The 19,826-nt window shown below is 31.0% G+C and overlaps 1 protein-coding gene and 1 long non-coding RNA gene across 10 annotated transcripts; both read right to left on the bottom strand.

Annotated features, from left to right (window-relative positions):
* Positions 1–1,039: 1,039 nt before the first annotated feature.
* On the bottom strand, positions 1,040–3,634 carry LOC114169325. 3 transcript variants are annotated; one of them, XR_003600899.1, is made up of 6 exons: positions 2,602–3,632; positions 2,460–2,487; positions 2,340–2,379; positions 1,991–2,030; positions 1,704–1,766; positions 1,040–1,610 (listed from the first exon to the last, which is right to left on the bottom strand). XR_003600899.1 is itself a non-coding variant. In XM_028054438.1 (5 exons), the coding sequence occupies exons 1-5, from the start codon at positions 2,650–2,652 to the stop codon at positions 1,604–1,606; spliced, it is 309 nt and encodes a 102-aa protein (XP_027910239.1). In that variant the 5' UTR covers positions 2,653–3,634; the 3' UTR covers positions 1,040–1,603. The 3 variants fall into 3 exon arrangements, 1 of the variants encoding a protein (XP_027910239.1); XR_003600898.1 differs by lacking the exon at positions 2,602–3,632 and having other exon boundaries at positions 2,460–2,585; XM_028054438.1 differs by having other exon boundaries at positions 2,340–2,487; positions 2,602–3,634.
* A 3,432-nt stretch (positions 3,635–7,066) lies between these two features.
* On the bottom strand, positions 7,067–15,395 carry LOC114169327. Of its 7 annotated transcripts, none has more exons than XR_003600902.1 (11): positions 15,297–15,395; positions 15,073–15,187; positions 14,854–14,939; positions 14,706–14,763; positions 14,390–14,453; positions 14,107–14,256; positions 13,267–13,992; positions 10,886–13,186; positions 7,981–10,805; positions 7,693–7,755; positions 7,067–7,599 (listed from the first exon to the last, which is right to left on the bottom strand). It is a non-coding gene; the product is annotated as an uncharacterized LOC114169327 (long non-coding RNA). The 7 variants fall into 7 exon arrangements; XR_003600903.1 differs by having other exon boundaries at positions 15,073–15,137; positions 15,297–15,394; XR_003600905.1 differs by having other exon boundaries at positions 14,854–14,915; positions 15,073–15,137; positions 15,297–15,394.
* Positions 15,396–19,826: the final 4,431 nt, after the last annotated feature.

The raw sequence follows: 19,826 nt of genomic DNA, 5'->3' as shown, positions 1-19,826 counted from the left end.
ATAGAATAATTACTAAGTAGAGGTTGAGAACCATAACTGCTTCGACTTAATGCCTACAATAGCAAAAGAATTACAAACATGGCAATAATGATGGTGCAAACACAAGAAACAAGTACAGAAAGTCGACGTTTGCCTTGTAATGTTGAATTCAAGCCACCAAGCTACACCACATAAAAAATAACGAAATGAGAAAAAATTCTATATCATAAAGGACAAATACAACATATACGACTGACAATTTTACAAGAAATAGGTAATTGAATGTAACATAATACCTTAAGAATGATCTTCAACCAAAAGATTAGTAAAATATTGATTATTACCATTCAATGGGGAGAAATGGATACAAATAGAATAATTACTAAGTAGAGGTTGAGAACCATAACTGCTTCGACTTAATGCCTGCAATAGCAAAAGAATTACAAACATGGCAATAATGATGGTGGAAACACAGGAAACAAGTACAGAAAGTCGACGTTTGCCTTGTAGTGTTGAATTCAAGCCACCAAGCTACACCACAAAAAAATAATGAAATGATAAAAAAATATCTATCATAAAGGACAAATACAACATATACGACTGACAATATTACAAGAAACAGGTAATTGAATGTAACATAATACCTTAAGAATGATTTTCAACCAAAATATTAGTACAATATTGATTATTAACATTAAATGGTGAGAAATGAATAGAAATAGAATAATTGCAAAGTAGAGGTTAAGAACCATAACTGCTTTGACTCAATGCATGCAATAGCAAAATCAATACAAACATGGCAATAATGATGGTGGAAACACAGGTAACAAGTACAGAAAGTCGACGTCTGCCTTGTAGTGTTGAATTCAAGCCACCAAGCTACACCACATAAAAAATAATTGATTGATAAAAAAATCTCTATCATAAAGGACAAATACAACATATACGACTGATAATATTACAAGAAATAGATAATTGAATGTAACATAATACTTTAAGAATGATCTTCAACTAAAAGATTAGTAAAATATTGATTATTAACATTCAATGGTGAGAAATGGATAGAAATAGAATAATTACTAAGTAGCGGTTAAGAACCATAACTGCTTCGACTCAATGCCTGCAATAACAAAAGCAATACAAACATGAACCCTAAGCAAATTGTCAGTTATCTCAACGTATAAAGACTGAGCATGGACAGATGCCCAATACTTTTATATTAGGCTTCTTTATCGTAATCCAACCACCTAAGCATAACATTACTCGTATAAGGTCAGACAATTATTAACTTGAAACAAATTGACATGAAAATAACATTAGATGACTAATCATTCATTGCTGCAATTGAAGAAATTGTTTGCCCTGGGGAGCCATGAGACATCAATGCCAATAAGGGTGGGTGCACATGAAAAAATAACGTTGGAAATACCCCGTTCAACGTATAATATGCATTAAGGCCACCAATCTACACCTTAAATAAAAAAACAACGATACGAGAAAGAAAGTTACATCATAAATAACATATACAACTAATTATATTTAAAGGAAACTTACAATTGCTTTCCTTTGACCACAGTTCAAAAGATATCTCACAAATCCTCAAACATCACATACGAACAAAAATTCAACCACTGGATAATGTTAGAGAATAAATCCAATCAATAAAAAAATCATATCTTTCAACTAAGTACTTAAAATTTTATATCGAAGGATGAATTAAACACCTTATTATTGAAGTTTCATCACTCATTTCTTGGATTGAAGCCTTCTCCCTCTCATATCTCCAACTGAAAATAATTTCAAATTGAACAAAACATTAATAACAACAAACGAAACTATGGCTCAAATTTCAATTTTCTTAAACAACGAAAAATTAATATAGTTAAGATTAGTGGTGCATGATAAATTTTACAGAATAGTCGAATACTTTAAAAACACTTTACTTTAGGAGCTTATAATACTTGACATTGTACTTCAGTAAAGTCAAAATGGATAGAAATAGAGTAATTACTAAGTAGAGGTTGAGAACCATAACTGCTTCGACTCAATGCCTGTAATAACAAAAACAATACAAATATGACAATAATGACTGTGGAAACACAAGAAAAAAGTACAAAAAGTCGACGTTTGCCTTGTAGTGTTGAATTCAAGCCACCAAGCTACACCACATAAAAAATAATTGATTGATAAAAAAATCTCTATCATAAAGGACAAATAAAACATATACGACTGATAATATTACAAGAAATAGGTAATTGAATGTAACATAATACCTTAAGAATGATTTTCAACCAAAAGATTAGTAAAATATTGATTATTAACATTCAAGGGTGAGAAATGGATAGAAATAGAATAATTACTAAGTAAAGGTTGAGAACCATAACTGCTTCGACTCAATGCCTGCAATAACAAAAGCAATACAAACATGGCAATAATGATGGTGGAAACACAGGAAACAAGTACAGAAAGTCGACATTTACCTTGTAGTGTTGAATTCAAGCCACCAAGCTACACCACATAAGAAATAATGAAATGATAAGGAAATCTCTATCATAAAGGACAAATACAACATATACGATTGATAATATTACAAGAAATAGGTAATTTAATGTAACATAATACCTTAAGAATGATCTTCAACCAAAAGATTAGTAAAATATTGATTATTACCATTCAATAGTGAGAAATGGATAGAAATAGAATAATTACTAAGTAGAGGTTGAGAACCATAACTGCTTCGACTTAATGCCTGCAATAGCAAAAGAATTACAAACATGGCAATAATGATGGTGGAAACACAAGAAACAAGTACAGAAAGTCGACGTTTGTCTTGTAATGTTAAATTCAAGTCACCAAGCTACACCACATAAAAAATAATTGATTGATAAAAAAATCTCTATCATAAAAGACAAATACAACATATACGACTGATAATATTACAAGAAATAGGTAATTTAATGTAACATAATAACTTAAGAATGATCTTCAACCAAAAGATTAGTAAAATATTGATTATTACCATTCAATGGTGAGAAATGGATAGAAATAGAATAATTACTAAGTAGAGGTTGAGAACCATAACTGCTTCGACCCAATGCCTGCAATAGCAAAAGAATTACAAACATGGCAATAATGGTGGTGGAAACACAGGAAACAAGTACAGAAAGTCGACGTTTGCCTTGTAGGTGTTGAATTCAAGCCACAAAGCTACACCACATAAAAAATAATGAAATGATAAGGAAATCTCTATCATAAAGGACAAATACAACATATACGATTGATAATATTACAAGAAATAGGTAATTTAATGTAACATAATACCTTAAGAATGATCTTCAACCAAAAAATTAGTAAAATATTGATTAATACCATTCAATAGTGAGAAATGGATAGAAATAGAATAATTACTAAGGAGAGGTTGAGAACCATAACTGCTTCGACTTAATGCCTGCAATAGCAAAAGAATTACAAACATGGCAATAATGATGGTGGAAACACAAGAAACAAGTACAGAAAGTCGACGTTTGCCTGGTAATGTTGAATTGAAGCCACCAAGCTACACCACATAAAAAATAATGAAATGAGAAAAATTTCTCTATCATAAAGGACAAATACAACATATACGACTGATAATATTAGAAGAAATAGGTAATTTAATGTAACATAATACCTTAAGAATGATCTTCAACCAAAAGATTAGTAAAATATTAATTACTAACATTCAATGGTGAGAAATGGATAGAAATAGAATAATTACTAAGTAGAGGTTGAGAACCATAACTGCTTCGACTCAATGCCTGCAATAACAAAAGCAATATAAACATGACAATAATGATGGTGGAAACATAGGAAACAAGTACAGAAAGCCACCAAGCTACACCACATAAAAAATAATGAAATGATAAAAAAATCTCTATCATAAAAGACAAATACAACATATACGACTGATAATATTACAAGAAATAGGTAATTGAATGTAACATAATACCTTAAGAATGATCTTCAACCAAAAGATTAGTAAAATATTGATTATTATCATTCAATTGTGAGAAATGGATAGAAATAGAATAATTACTAAGTAGAGGTTGAGAACCATAACTGCTTCGACTTAATGCCTGCAATAGCAAAAGAATTACAAATATGGCAATAATGATGGTGGAAACACAGGAAACAATTACAGAAAGTCGACATTGACCTTGTAGTGTTGAATTCAAGCCACCAAGCTACACCACATAAAAAATAATGAAATGATAAGGAAATCTCTATCATAAAGGATAAATACAACATATACGATTGATAATATTACAAGAAATAGGTAATTTAATGTAACATAATACCTTAAGAATGTTCTTCAACCAAAAGATTAGTAAAATATTGATTATTACCATTCAATAGTGAGAAATGGATAGAAATAGAATAATTACTAAGTAGAGGTTGAGAACCATAAATGCTTCGACTTAATGCCTGCAATAGCAAAAGAATTACAAACATGGCAATAATGATGGTGCAAACACAAGAAACAAGTACAGAAAGTCGACGTTTGCCTTGTAATGTTGAATTCAAGCCACCAAGCTACACCACATAAAAAATAACAAAATGAGAAAAAATTCTATATCATAAAGGACAAATACAACATATACGACTGATAATATTACAAGAAAAAGGTAATTAAATGTAACATAATACCTTAAGAATGATCTTCAACCAAAAGATTAGTAAAATATTGATTATTACCATTCAATTGGGAGAAATGGATACAAATAGAATAATTACTAAGTAGAGGTTGAGAACCATAACTGCTTCGACTTAATGCCTGCAATAGCAAAAGAATTACAAACATGGCAATAATGATGGTGGAAAAAAAGGAAACAAGTACAGAAAGTCGACGTTTGCCTTGTAGTGTTGAATTCAAGCCACCAAGCTACACCACAAAAAAATAATGAAATGATAAAAAAATATCTATCATAAAGGACAAATACAACATATACGACTGACAATATTACAAGAAACAGGTAATTGAATGTAACATAATACCTTAAGAATGATTTTCAACCAAAATATTAGTACAATATTGATTATTAACATTAAATGGTGAGAAATGAATAGAAATAGAATAATTACTAAGTAGAGGTTGAGAACCATAACTGCTTCGACTCAATGCCTGCAATAACAAAAGCAATATAAACATGACAATAATGATGGTGGAAACATAGGAAACAAGTACAGAAAGCCACCAAGCTACACCACATAAAAAATAATGAAATGATAAAAAAATCTCTATCATAAAAGACAAATACAACATATACGACTGATAATATTACAAGAAATAGGTAATTGAATGTAACATAATACCTTAAGAATGATCTTCAACCAAAAGATTAGTAAAATATTGATTATTATCATTCAATTGTGAGAAATGGATAGAAATAGAATAATTACTAAGTAGAGGTTGAGAACCATAACTGCTTCGACTTAATGCCTGCAATAGCAAAAGAATTACAAATATGGCAATAATGATGGTGGAAACACAGGAAACAATTACAGAAAGTCGACATTGACCTTGTAGTGTTGAATTCAAGCCACCAAGCTACACCACATAAAAAATAATGAAATGATAAGGAAATCTCTATCATAAAGGATAAATACAACATATACGATTGATAATATTACAAGAAATAGGTAATTTAATGTAACATAATACCTTAAGAATGTTCTTCAACCAAAAGATTAGTAAAATATTGATTATTACCATTCAATAGTGAGAAATGGATAGAAATAGAATAATTACTAAGTAGAGGTTGAGAACCATAACTGCTTCGACTTAATGCCTGCAATAGCAAAAGAATTACAAACATGGCAATAATGATGGTGGAAACACAGGAAACAAGTACAGAAAGTCGACGTTTGCCTTGTAGTGTTGAATTCAAGCCACCAAGCTACACCACAAAAAAATAATGAAATGATAAAAAAATATCTATCATAAAGGACAAATACAACATATACGACTGACAATATTACAAGAAACAGGTAATTGAATGTAACATAATACCTTAAGAATGATTTTCAACCAAAATATTAGTACAATATTGATTATTAACATTAAATGGTGAGAAATGAATAGAAATAGAATAATTGCAAAGTAGAGGTTAAGAACCATAACTGCTTTGACTCAATGCCTGCAATAGCAAAATCAATACAAACATGGCAATAATGATGGTGGAAACACAGGTAACAAGTACAGAAAGTCGACGTCTGCCTTGTAGTGTTGAATTCAAGCCACCAAGCTACACCACATAAAAAATAATTGATTGATAAAAAAATCTCTATCATAAAGGACAAATACAACATATACGACTGATAATATTACAAGAAATAGATAATTGAATGTAACATAATACTTTAAGAATGATCTTCAACCAAAAGATTAGTAAAATATTGATTATTAACATTCAATGGTGAGAAATGGATAGAAATAGAATAATTACTAAGTAGCGGTTAAGAACCATAACTGTTTCGACTCAATGCCTGCAATAACAAAAGCAATACAAACATGACAATAATGATGGTGGAAACACAGGAACCCAGTACCAAAAGTCGACGATTGCCTTGTAGTGTTGAATTAAAGCCACCAAGCTACAACACATAAAAAATAATGAAATGATAAAGAAATATCTATCACAAAGGACAACACAAACGACTAATAACACATAGATAATAATACACAACACACGACACACAATTCAAAACACAAAATTACACACCACAACATCCCATGAACCATAAGCAAATTGTCAATCATCTAAATGTAAAAAGAATAAGTATGGACAGATAGATGCCATATACTTTTGTATTAGGCGCCATTATCGAAAACAACACACATCACAACAGCACAGCAGCACACAACAACACACAACACACAACAACAAGCAGCACAACAAAAGAGCAGCACAACAACACAGCACAACACAGCACATCAGCACACAACAGCACAACAACACAACACATCAACAAACAACTAATAACACATAACACAACTAATAACACATAACAATCAACACACAAGTAATAACACTCAACACAACACACAACTCAAAACACAAAATCACACACCATAACACCCCAAGCACACACCCCATGAACCCTAAGCAAATTGTCAGTTATCTCAACGTATAAAGACTGAGCATGGACAGATGCCCAATACTTTTATATTAGGCTTCTTTATCGTAATCCAACCACCTAAGCATAACATTACTCGTATAAGGTCAGACAATTATTAACTTGAAACAAATTGACATGAAAATAACATTAGATGACTAATCATTCATTGCTGCAATTGAAGAAATTGTTTGCCCTGGGGAGCCATGAGACATCAATGCCAATAAGGGTGGGTGCACATGAAAAAATAACGTTGGAAATACCCCGTTCAACGTATAATATGCATTAAGGCCACCAATCTACACCTTAAATAAAAAAACAACGATACGAGAAAGAAAGTTACATCATAAATAACATATACAACTAATTATATTTAAAGGAAACTTACAATTGCTTTCCTTTGACCACAGTTCAAAAGATATCTCACAAATCCTCAAACATCACATACGAACAAAAATTCAACCACTGGATAATGTTAGAGAATAAATCCAATCAATAAAAAAATCATATCTTTCAACTAAGTACTTAAAATTTTATATCGAAGGATGAATTAAACACCTTATTATTGAAGTTTCATCACTCATTTCTTGGATTGAAGCCTTCTCCCTCTCATATCTCCAACTGAAAATAATTTCAAATTGAACAAAACATTAATAACAACAAACGAAACTATGGCTCAAATTTCAATTTTTCTTAAACAACGAAAAATTAATATAGTTAAGATTAGTGGTGCATGATAAATTTTACAGAATAGTCGAATACTTTAAAAACACTTTACTTTAGGAGCTTATAATACTTGACATTGTACTTCAGTAAAGTCAAAATGGATAGAAATAGAGTAATTACTAAGTAGAGGTTGAGAACCATAACTGCTTCGACTCAATGCCTGTAATAACAAAAACAATACAAATATGACAATAATGACTGTGGAAACACAGGAAAAAAGTACAAAAAGTCGACGTTTGCCTTGTAGTGTTGAATTCAAGCCACCAAGCTACACCACATAAAAAATAATTGATTGATAAAAAAATCTCTATCATAAAGGACAAATAAAACATATACGACTGATAATATTACAAGAAATAGGTAATTGAATGTAACATAATACCTTAAGAATGATCTTCAACCAAAAGATTAGTAAAATATTGATTATTAACATTCAAGGGTGAGAAATGGATAGAAATAGAATAATTACTAAGTAAAGGTTGAGAACCATAACTGCTTCGACTCAATGCCTGCAATAACAAAAGCAATACAAACATGGCAATAATGATGGTGGAAACACAGGAAACAAGTACAGAAAGTCGACATTTACCTTGTAGTGTTGAATTCAAGCCACCAAGCTACACCACATAAAAAATAATGAAATGATAAAGAAATCTCTATCATAAAGGACAAATACAACATATACGACTGATAATATTACAAGAAATAGGTAATTGAATGTAACATAATACCTTAAGAATGATCTTCAACCAAAAGATTAGTAAAATATTGATTATTACCATTCAATGATGAGAAATGGATAGAAATAGAATAATTACTAAGTAGAGGTTGAGAACCATAACTGCTTCGACTTAATGCCTGCAATAGCAAAAGAATTACAAACATGGCAATAATGATGGTGGAAACACAAGAAACAAGTACAGAAAGTCGACGTTTGCCTTGTAATGTTGAATTCAAGCCACCAAGCTACACCACATAAAAAATAATGAAATGATAAAGAAATCTCTATCATAAAGGACAAATAGAACATATACGACTGACAATATTACAAGAAATAGGTAATTGAATGTAACATAATACCTTAAGAATGATTTTCAACCAAAATATTAGTAAAATATTGATTATTAACATTAAATGGTGAGAAATGAATAGAAATAGAATAATTTCAAAGTAGAGGTTAAGAACCATAACTGCTTTGACTCAATGCCTGCAATAGCAAAAGCAATAGCAAAATCAATACAAACATGGCAATAATGATGGTGGAAACACAGGTAACAAGTACAGAAAGTCGACGTTTGCCTTGTAGTGTTGAATTCAAGCCACCAAGCTACACCACATAAAAAATAATGAAATGATAAAAAAATATCTATCATAAAGGACAAATACAACATATACGACTGATAATATTACAAGAAATAGGTAATTGAATGTAACATAATACCTTAAGAATGATTTTCAACCAAAATATTAGTAAAATATTGATTATTAACATTAAATGGTGAGAAATGGATAGAAATAGAATAATTACAAAGTAGAGGTTGAGAACCATAACTGCTTCGACTCAATGCCTGCAATAGCAAAAGCAATAGCAAAATCAATACAAACATGGCAATAATGATGGTGGAAACACAGGTAACAAGTACAGAAAGTCGACGTCTGCCTAGTAGTGTTGAATTCAAGCCACCAAGCTACACCACATAAAAAATAATTGATTGATAAAAAAATCTCTATCATAAAGGACAAATACAACATATACGACTGATAATATTACAAGAAATAGGTAATTGAATGTAACATAATACTTTAAGAATGATCTTCAACCAAAAGATTAGTAAAATATTGATTATTAACAATCAATGGTGAGAAATGGATAGAAATAGAATAATTACTAAGTAGAGGTTAAGAACCATAACTGCATCGACTCAATGCCTGCAATAACAAAAGCAATATAAACATGGCAATAATGATGGTAGAAACAGAGGAAACAAGTACAGAAAGTCACCAAGCTACACCACATAAAAAATAATGAAATGATAAAAAAATCTCTATCATAAAAGACAAATACAACATATACGACTGATAATATTACAAGAAATAGGTAATTTAATGTAACATAATACCTTAAGAATGATCTTCATCCAAAAGATTAGTAAAATATTGATTATTACCATTCAATTGTGAGAAATGGATAGAAATAGAATAATTACTAAGTTAAGGTTGAGAACCATAACTGCTTCGACTCAATGCCTGCAATAACAAAAGCAATACAAACATGGCAATAATGATGGTGGAAACACAGAAAAATAGTACAGAAAGTCGACATTTACTTTGTAGTGTTGAATTCAAGCCACCAAGCTACACCACATAAAAATTAATGAAATGATAAAGAAATCTCAATCAAAAAGGACAAATACAACATATACGATTGATAATATTACAAGAAAAAGGTAATTGAATGTAACATAATACCCTAAGAATGATCTTCAATCAAAAGATTAGTAAAATATTGATTATTCACATTCAATGGTGAGAAATGAATAAAAATAGAATAATTACTAAGTAGAGGTTGAGAACCATAACTGCTTCGACTTAATGTCTGCAATAACAAAACCAATACAAACATGGCAATAATAATGGTGGAAACACAGGAAACAAGTACAGATAGTCGACATTTACTTTGTTGTGTTGAATTCAAGCCACCAAGCTACACCACATAAAAAATAATGAAATGATAAAGAAATCTCTATCATAAAGGACAAATACAACATATACGACTGACAATATTACAAGAAATAGGTAATTGAATGTAACATAATACTTTAAGAATGATCTTCAACCAAAAGATTAGTAAAATATTGATTATTAACATTCAACGGTTAAAAATGGATAGAAATAGAATAATTACAAAGTAGAGGTTGAGAACCATAACTGCTTCGACTCAATGCCTGCAATAACAAAACCAATACAAACATGGCAATAATGATGGTGGAAACACAGGAAACAAGTACAGAAAGTCGACATTTACCTTGTAGTGTTGAATTCAAGCCACCAAGCTACACCACATAAGAAATAATGAAATGATAAGGAAATCTCTATCATAAAGGACAAATACAACATATACGACTGATAATATTACAAGAAATAGGTAATTTAAGGTAACATAATACCTTAAGAATGATCTTCAACCAAAAGATTAGTAAAATATTGATTATTACCATTCAACAGTGAGAAATGGATAGAAATAGAATAATTACTAAGTAGAGGTTGAGAACCATAACTGCTTCGACTTAATGCCTGCAATAGCCAAAGAATTACAAACATGGCAATAATGATGGTGGAAACACAATAAACAAGTACAGAAAGTCGACGTTTGCCTTGTAATTTTGAATTCAAGCCACCAAGCTACACCACATAAAAAATATTTGATTGATAAAAAAGTCTCTATCATAAAAGACAAATACAACATATACGACTGATAATATTACAAGAAATAGGTAATTTAATGTAACATAATACCTTAAGAATGATCTTCAACCAAAAGATTAGTAAAATATTCATTATTACCATTCAATGGTGAGAAATGGATAGAAATAGAATAATTACTAAGTAGAGGATGAGAACCATAACTGCTTCGACTTAATGCCTGCAATAGTAAAAGAATTACAAACATGGCAATAATGATGGTGGAAACACAGGAAACAAGTACAGAAAGTCGACGTTTGCCTTGTAATGTTGAATTCAAGCCACCAAGCTACACCACATAAAAAATAATTGATTGATTAAAAAATCTCTATCATAAAAGGCAAATACAACATATAGGACTGATAATATTACAAGAAATAGGTAATTTAATGTAACATAAAACCTTAAGAATGATCTTCAACCAAAAGATTAGTAAAATATTGATTATTAACATTAAATGGTTAGAAATGAATAGAAATAGAATAATTACTAAGTAGAGGTTGAGAACCATAACTGCTTGGACTTAATGCCTGCAATAGCAAAAGAATTACAAACATGGCAATAATGATGGTGGAAACACAGGAAACAAGTACAGAAAGCCACCAAGCTACACCACATAAAAAATAATGAAATGATAAAGAAATCTCTATCATAAAGGACAAATACAACATATACGACTGATAATATTACAAGAAATAGGTAATTGAATGTAACATAATACCTTAAGAATGATCTTCAACCAAAAGATTAGTAAAATATTGATTATTACCATTCAATGGTGAGAAATGGATAGAAATAGAATAATTACTAAGTAGAGGTTGAGAACCATAACTGCTTCGACTTAATGCCTACAATAGCAAAAGAATTACAAACATGGCAATAATGATGGTGGAAACACAAGAAACAAGTACAGAAAGTCGACGTTTGCCTTGTAATGTTGAATTCAAGCCACCAAGCTACACCACATAAAAAATAATTGATTGATAAAAAAATCCCTATCATAAAAGACAAATACAACATATACGACTGATAATATTACAAGAAATAGGTAATTTAATGTAACATAAAACCTTAAGAATGATCTTCAACCAAAAGATTAGTAAAATATTGATTATTAACATTAAATGGTTAGAAATGAATAGAAATTGAATAATTACTAAGTAGAGGTTGAGAACCATAACTGCTTGGACTTAATGCCTGCAATAGCAAAAGAATTACAAACATGGCAATAATGATGGTGGAAACACAGGAAACAAGTACAGAAAGCCACCAAGCTACACCACATAAAAAATAATGAAATGATAAAAAAATCTCTATCATAAAAGACAAATACAACATATACGACTGATAATGTTACAAGAAATAGGTAATTGAATGTAACATAATACCTTAAGAATGATCTTCAACTAAAAGATTAGTAAAATATTGATTATTACCATTCAATTGTGAGAAATGGATAGAAATAGAATAATTACTAAGTTGAGGTTGAGAACCATAACTGCTTCGACTCAATGCCTGCAATAACAAAAGCAATACAAACATGGCAATAATGATGGTGGAAACACAGGAAAATAGTACAGAAAGTCGACATTTACCTTGTAGTGTTGAATTCAAGCCACCAAGCTACACCACATAAAAATTAATGAAATGATAAAGAAATCTCAATCAAAAAGGACAAATACAACATATACGATTGATAATATTACTAGAAATAGGTAATTGAATGTAACATAATACCCTAAGAATGATCTTCAACCAAAAGATTAGTAAAATATTGATTATTCACATTCAATGGTGAGAAATGAATGGAAATAGAATAATTACTAAGTAGAGGTTGAGAACCATAACTGCTTCGACTTAATGCCTGCAATAACAAAAGCAATACAAACATGACAATAATAATGGTGGAAACACAAGAAACAAGTACAGAAAGTCGACATTTACCTTGTAGTGTTGAATTCAAGCCACCAAGCTACACTACATAAAAAATAATGAAATGATAAAGAAATCTCTATCATAAAGGACAAATACAACATATACGACTGATAATATTACAAGAAATAGGTAATTGAATGTAACATAATACCTTAAGAATGATCTTTAACCAAAAGATTAGTAAAATATTGATTATTAACATTCAATGGTGAAAAATGGATAGAAATAGAATAATTACTAAGTAGAGGTTGAGAACCATAACTACTTCGACTCAATGCCTGCAATAGCAAAAGCAATACAAACATGGCAATAATGATGGTGGAAACACAGGAAACAAGTACAGAAAGTCGACGTTTGCCTTGTAGTGTTGAATTCAAGCCACCAAGCTACACCACATAAAAAATAATGAAATGATAAAAAAATTTCTATCATAAAAGACAAATACAACATATACGACTGATAATATTACAAAAAATAGGTAATTGAATGTAACATAATACCTTAAGAGTGATCTTTAACCAAAAGATTAGTAAAATATTTATTATTACCATTCAATGGTGAGAAATGGATAGAAATAGAATAATTACAAAGTAGAGGTTGAGAACCATAACTGCTTCGACTCAATGCCTGCAATAGCAAAAGCAATACAAACATGGCAATAATGATGGTGGAAACACAGGAACCAAGTACCAAAAGTCGACGTTTGCCTTGTAATGTTGAATTAAAGCCACCAAGCTACACCACATAAAAAATAATGAAATGATAAAGAAATATCTATTATAAAGGACAAATACAACATATATGACTGATAATATTACAAGAAATACGTAATTGAATGTAACATAATACCTTAAGAATGATCTTCAACCAAAAGATTAGTAAAATATTGATTATTAACATTCAATGGTGGAGCCAAACACTAGGTTACAATTCCCACTTCTGCAAGTATCTGATTCTTCACTGATCTTATCAGTTCAATTAATTCTCAGCAATAATGAACTGGAACAATTCCACAATGAAAATAAAATAAACTCACAATAAAGACCAAAATTTCTTGTATCATGAATTAGGAAACAAAATGCAAAATCCAAGGAAGTTCAGAGTCCATGAATTTAACTTTCACCATTCTAACCTGAAGTGTGAAAACTTTTTTTACACAGATCTTCTTCAATTATATTGCAAGATGGTTCGATCACCTATAACAATGAAGAAATGAAAAATGTAGTAAGATCATAATAACTTAAGTCAGCATGTAATTTTGGAACTTACAATTCATTTCCTTCGACCACAGTTCGAAAGATCTCTTACAGATCCTTGAAAAATGCTAATCACAACCCACTTTTAATGTTTGCTTGATTAGAATAATGGCCAGAGAAAGAGTTCGAAAATAAAAATCATAATCTTTAACAAGGAACACAAAATTTTGGATCAGAAGTTGTATGAAACACCTTATTATTGAAAATCCAACTTCCATTGCTTGGATCTACACATCCTCCCCTTCTCCAACTGAATGCAATTTCAAATTCAACAAAACTCTAATAAGAACAACAAACGAAACTACATGTCAAATTACAATTTATAGTAAGAAAATAATACCCTAAGTCAGCATGTAATTCTGGATCTTACAATTCCTTTCCTTCGACCACTCTTCAGAAGATCTACAAATCCTCGAACACCACATCCTTTAAAAATGTTAATCACAAACCATTGTTCATGTTTTGTTAGCTAGAATAATGCCTAGAGAAAGAGTTCAGTAAAAAAAATCATAATATTGAACAAAGGACATAAAAAGTTGGATCAAAAGTTGAATTAAACCTCTTATTATTGAAAATTCAACTCCCATTTCTCGGATTGAAGTCCTCCCCATCTCGAATCTGCAACTAAACGCAATTTCAAATTCAACACGATGTTGATAACAGCAACAAGCAAACTACATCTCAAATTACAGTTTTTGTAAGACAAAGAAATATACAAATAAATAAGAATGATAGTTCATGACAAAAACTACATAGTTCTCACATAAGAAAAAAATAATTTACCTTACGAACTCGTAAAACTTGATCTTCTACTCCAGTAAAGCAAAAATGATATAATTATGCTTGTACATAATACTCAAACAATTAAAAGATAATGTATCTTAAGAACCTATAATATTTAACATTTTACGTCAATAAAGCAAAAATAAATATAAAAGCAGAATTACGAAGTCTAGGTTTAAAACCACAATTATTTCGAGTAAATGTCGGAAACAACAAAAATAATGAAAACATGACAATGAAAACCTATAACGCTAATTACTAACCCGTAACCCCTAAATCCCTAACCCCTAACACCTAACCCCTATATCATAAATTATAGGCTCTGTGCACAACACACCAAACATAACATAACACAAGAAAGTAGACAACACACAACTAACAATAAAGAACACACAACACACGACAAAGCACACAACACATAACACAATTAATAACACATAACACATGATACACAACGCAAAAAAGAAAAACACACACCACCACACCCCATGAACCATAAGCAAATTATCAATCATCTCAATGTACAAAGATTGAGTATGTACACATAGATGTCCTATACTTTTGTATTAGGCACCATTATTGAAAGCCATAACCCCCTAAATACCCCTAACTCCTAAATTTCTAAACCATAAATCCTCCTAACTTATAAATCCTTCTAATCCCTAAATGCCCCAACCCCTAAATAACGATAACTCATAAATCATAGATGATACACTCTACGCATAAAACACAAAAGTTGAAACAACGAAAAAAACACAGCAGACGGCACATGCAGCACACGTCAGCCTGCAACCAACAGACATCACAACACACAACATAGAACAAACAACACACAGCAAATAACACGCAACATGCAAAACACAACACACAATACACAATACACAATTAATAACAAACAACACATAACCCAAAACTTAAAACTGAAAAACACACACCACAACGAAACAAAACATAAGACACACAAAACATAACACAACTCAACAAAACAAACAACATAGAACTAATAACAAAGAACACACAACACACGACAAAGCACACAACACACAACACAAAGCACACAACTAATAACACATATCACACAATACACAATGTAAAATAGAGAAACGCACATCATAACACCACAAAAACAACAACTCATGAACCCCAAGCAAATTGTCAATCATCTCAATGTACAACGACTGAGTATGGACACATAGGCTTTGTGCACAACACACAAAACATAACAATAACACAACAAAGAAGACAACACAACACTAATAATAAAGAACGCACAACACACGACAAAACACACAATACACAACACAATTAGTAACACATAACACACAATACACATCGCAAAAAAGAAAAACACACACCACCACACCCCCATGAAACTTAAGCAAATTGTCAATCATCTCAATGTACAAAGACTGAGTATGTAAACATAGATGTCTTATACTTTTGTATTAGGCGCCATTATTGAAAGCCCTAACCCCTTAAATCCTGCTAACTCCTAAATGTCTAAACCATAAATCCTCCTAATTCCTAATCCCTCAACCCCTAAATAACCATAACTCATAAATCATAAATAATACGCTCTGCGCATAACACACAAAAGTCGACATAACGAAAAAAACACAACAGACGGCACATGCGACACACCTCAGCTTACAGCCAACAGACAACACAACACACAATGTACAACACACAACACAGCTAATAACACAACACACAAAACACAACACACAACCCACAAGTAATAACAAACAACACAAAACTCAAAACTGAAAAACACACACCACAACGCAACAAAACATAACACAACTCAACAAAGCAGACAACACAGAACTAATAACAAAGAACACACAACACATAGCACACAACACAATTAATAACACACAAGTAATAACAAACAACACAACCCAAAACTCAAAACTGAAAAAGTCACACCACAACGCAACAAAACATAACACACACAAAACATAACACAACTCAACAAAGCAAACAATTAATAACAAAAAACACACAACACACGACAAAGCACACAACATAGAGCACACAACTATTAACACATAACACACAATGCACAACGTAAAATAGAAAAACGCACACCATAACACCACAAACACAACAACTCATGAACCCAAAGCAAATTGTCAACCATATCAATGAACATAGACTAAGTATGGACACTTAGGCTCTGTGCACAACACACAAAACATAACATAACACAACAAAGTAGACAACACACAACTAATAATAAAGAACGCACAACATACGACAAAGCACACAGCACACAACACAATTAATAACACATAACACACAATACACAACGCAAAAAAGAAAAACACACACCACCACACCTCATGAACCCTAAGCAAATTGTCAATCATCTTAATGTACAAAGACTGAGTATGTACACATAGATGTCATATACTTTTGTATTAGGCACCATTATCGAAAACCCTAACCCCTAAAACATAGATGATAGGCTCTGTTCACAACGCACAAAACACGGCGCACAGCGCACAACACACAACACCTCATGATACCTAAACAAATTGTCAATCATCTCAATATACGGAGACTGAGAATGGACAAATGCGCTAGTCTTTCATTAGGGGTCATTATCGATAACCAACCACCTAAGCATAACAACATTACTCATATAAGGTTAGACAATTATTGGTTCGAAACAAATAAACATAAAAACAACATAAGACCAATAATCAATCACCGTCGCTATAATTGATGGAATTTTTTGCCCTGAGAAGCCATGAGACATCATGCCTATAAGGGTGGGAGCACACGAACAGGGATGGACAAATCATGTTCAAAGTATAAAATTGCATTCAGACCACCCATCTGTACCATAAATAAAAAGTGCATAAAATGTAATAATAAAAGTAAATTCATACAGTAATTACAACAGTGGCCAGCTTTATTGCCATAATTCCTTTACTGCATCTAAATAATTATCTTTTATGGAGAAAATTAGGTTTTTTAGTGTTTCATGTGTGCAAGGACATTTTTTTATAGTGAATATAAAGTTGTGGTCCGAAACTTAAACTTGTATTTCTTACATAAATCTTATCTCAATTCTATTGCATCCTTGTGATTTCCTCGTTTGCTTAATTTCATAATCAATTCTCGATGTCAACAATTCTTTTTCCTATTATTTCATATTAAATTATGATAATTACAAAACTAAACACAAGTTCCCCGTTAATTTGATATTATTACTTGACATCAATTTTGTACTTCCGATTTTTATGCATCATTATCAAAACATGAATTTTGATCAAACTCAACATCCAAATCTCAAAGTTGCGGAATTAAAACAAAATGCAACACATTTAATCAAATTAACATCTACTATATTTGTTTTTCTCAAAAACAAATATTAATTCAGTTGTTTAAAAAAAGAAAAATGACCTACCTCCCTGGGCAATATAATTAGAGAGGACATAAGTTCTGCTGGATGATCTTCTCCATCTCCACCCGCTCGAACTTTTCCGGGAGTTGCATCCAGAACCCAAGTCTTCAAATAGCAAAGTAACAAGAATGAAATAGTTCAAAAGATTAATAGATAACAAAGATTCAAATTAAACTAAATAAACACACCATCAACAAGTACTTAATCTACAACCATCACTTGAGTATACAATAAATAAAAATCTATTTAAACTAATTTCTACAACTTTAAAGAAGTAAAAAAAAAAAACTAAACCTGAGATTAACCGCTGCAAACTATAAAGGAACCAAAATCTAGCATGTGCAAAAACTAAACTAAAAACTAGTTGTCAAAATTGAATCTTACAACTTTCTGGACAATTAAAGCGGCAAAATTCAACTTTAAAGGTAGCTTTGGTGTTCATTTTTTATCGTTGTAGCATAGTGTTAACATTACAGGTAGTTTTGCACATATGTTGATAATATATATACATGACTGAATCTCATTCATAATTTAGATGACTTATCTTTCCAACATAGTCACCTTATTATTCTTAATGAATTAATTTATGCCTACAATATAATCTAGGGCATACGTTGTTCTAGTCCACAGGGCAATCTTGAATCATCAAATTATTAAACAAGTTGAATATGAATTCATATAATATAAAATACTCAGGCTGGTGAAATCCAAAAAATACACAAATACATTATGCAAGTGGAACTAAAATTGTACCTCACCAGTTCTCTTCTTGTGGAAGATTACGACTGTAGAATGGAAACTCTAAGAGAAAGGCTGTTTTGAACCATGCCGGTAAGTTCCCATAGACTGATGGTGGCAATGGAATTAAAGGGCTGAAAATGATTTAGCTTAGTCACTTTTTTCTAAACGACAAAGCAACAAAAACCTCATGCCATTCTCCTTACTAAAACAGAAAATAAATAATAAAATGGAGGTAAACTAACCTTGTTCTTTCTTGTATATGCTATACCCATCTACGTTACCAAACTTCTTATCTGCCAAATCTTGTCTCCATCATGCAATTCATCATCAAGAAAGCCAAGAAATTATACCATACTTTTGATAAAATAATAGGT

This window comes from Vigna unguiculata, chromosome 11 (genome assembly GCF_004118075.2).
Source record: "Vigna unguiculata cultivar IT97K-499-35 chromosome 11, ASM411807v1, whole genome shotgun sequence".
Classification (NCBI taxonomy): domain Eukaryota; kingdom Viridiplantae; phylum Streptophyta; class Magnoliopsida; order Fabales; family Fabaceae; genus Vigna; species Vigna unguiculata.
Note: the sequence above shows the minus strand (reverse complement) of the source record. Positions and strands in the feature narration are given on the sequence as shown.

Excerpts from the sequence above, each read along its gene's own strand:
- LOC114169325 (XM_028054438.1), bottom strand. The coding sequence starts at position 2,652 with ATGGTAATAATCAATATTTTACTAATCTTTTGGTTGAAGATCATTCTT. Across the intron at positions 2,488-2,601 it reads GGTTGAAGATCATTCTTAAG|CTTGGTGGCTTGAATTCAAC; the intron begins GTATTATGTTAC and ends TATGTGGTGTAG. Across the intron at positions 2,031-2,339 it reads TGGTTCTCAACCTTTACTTA|GCATTGAGTCGAAGCAGTTA; the intron begins GTAATTATTCTA and ends TTGTTATTACAG.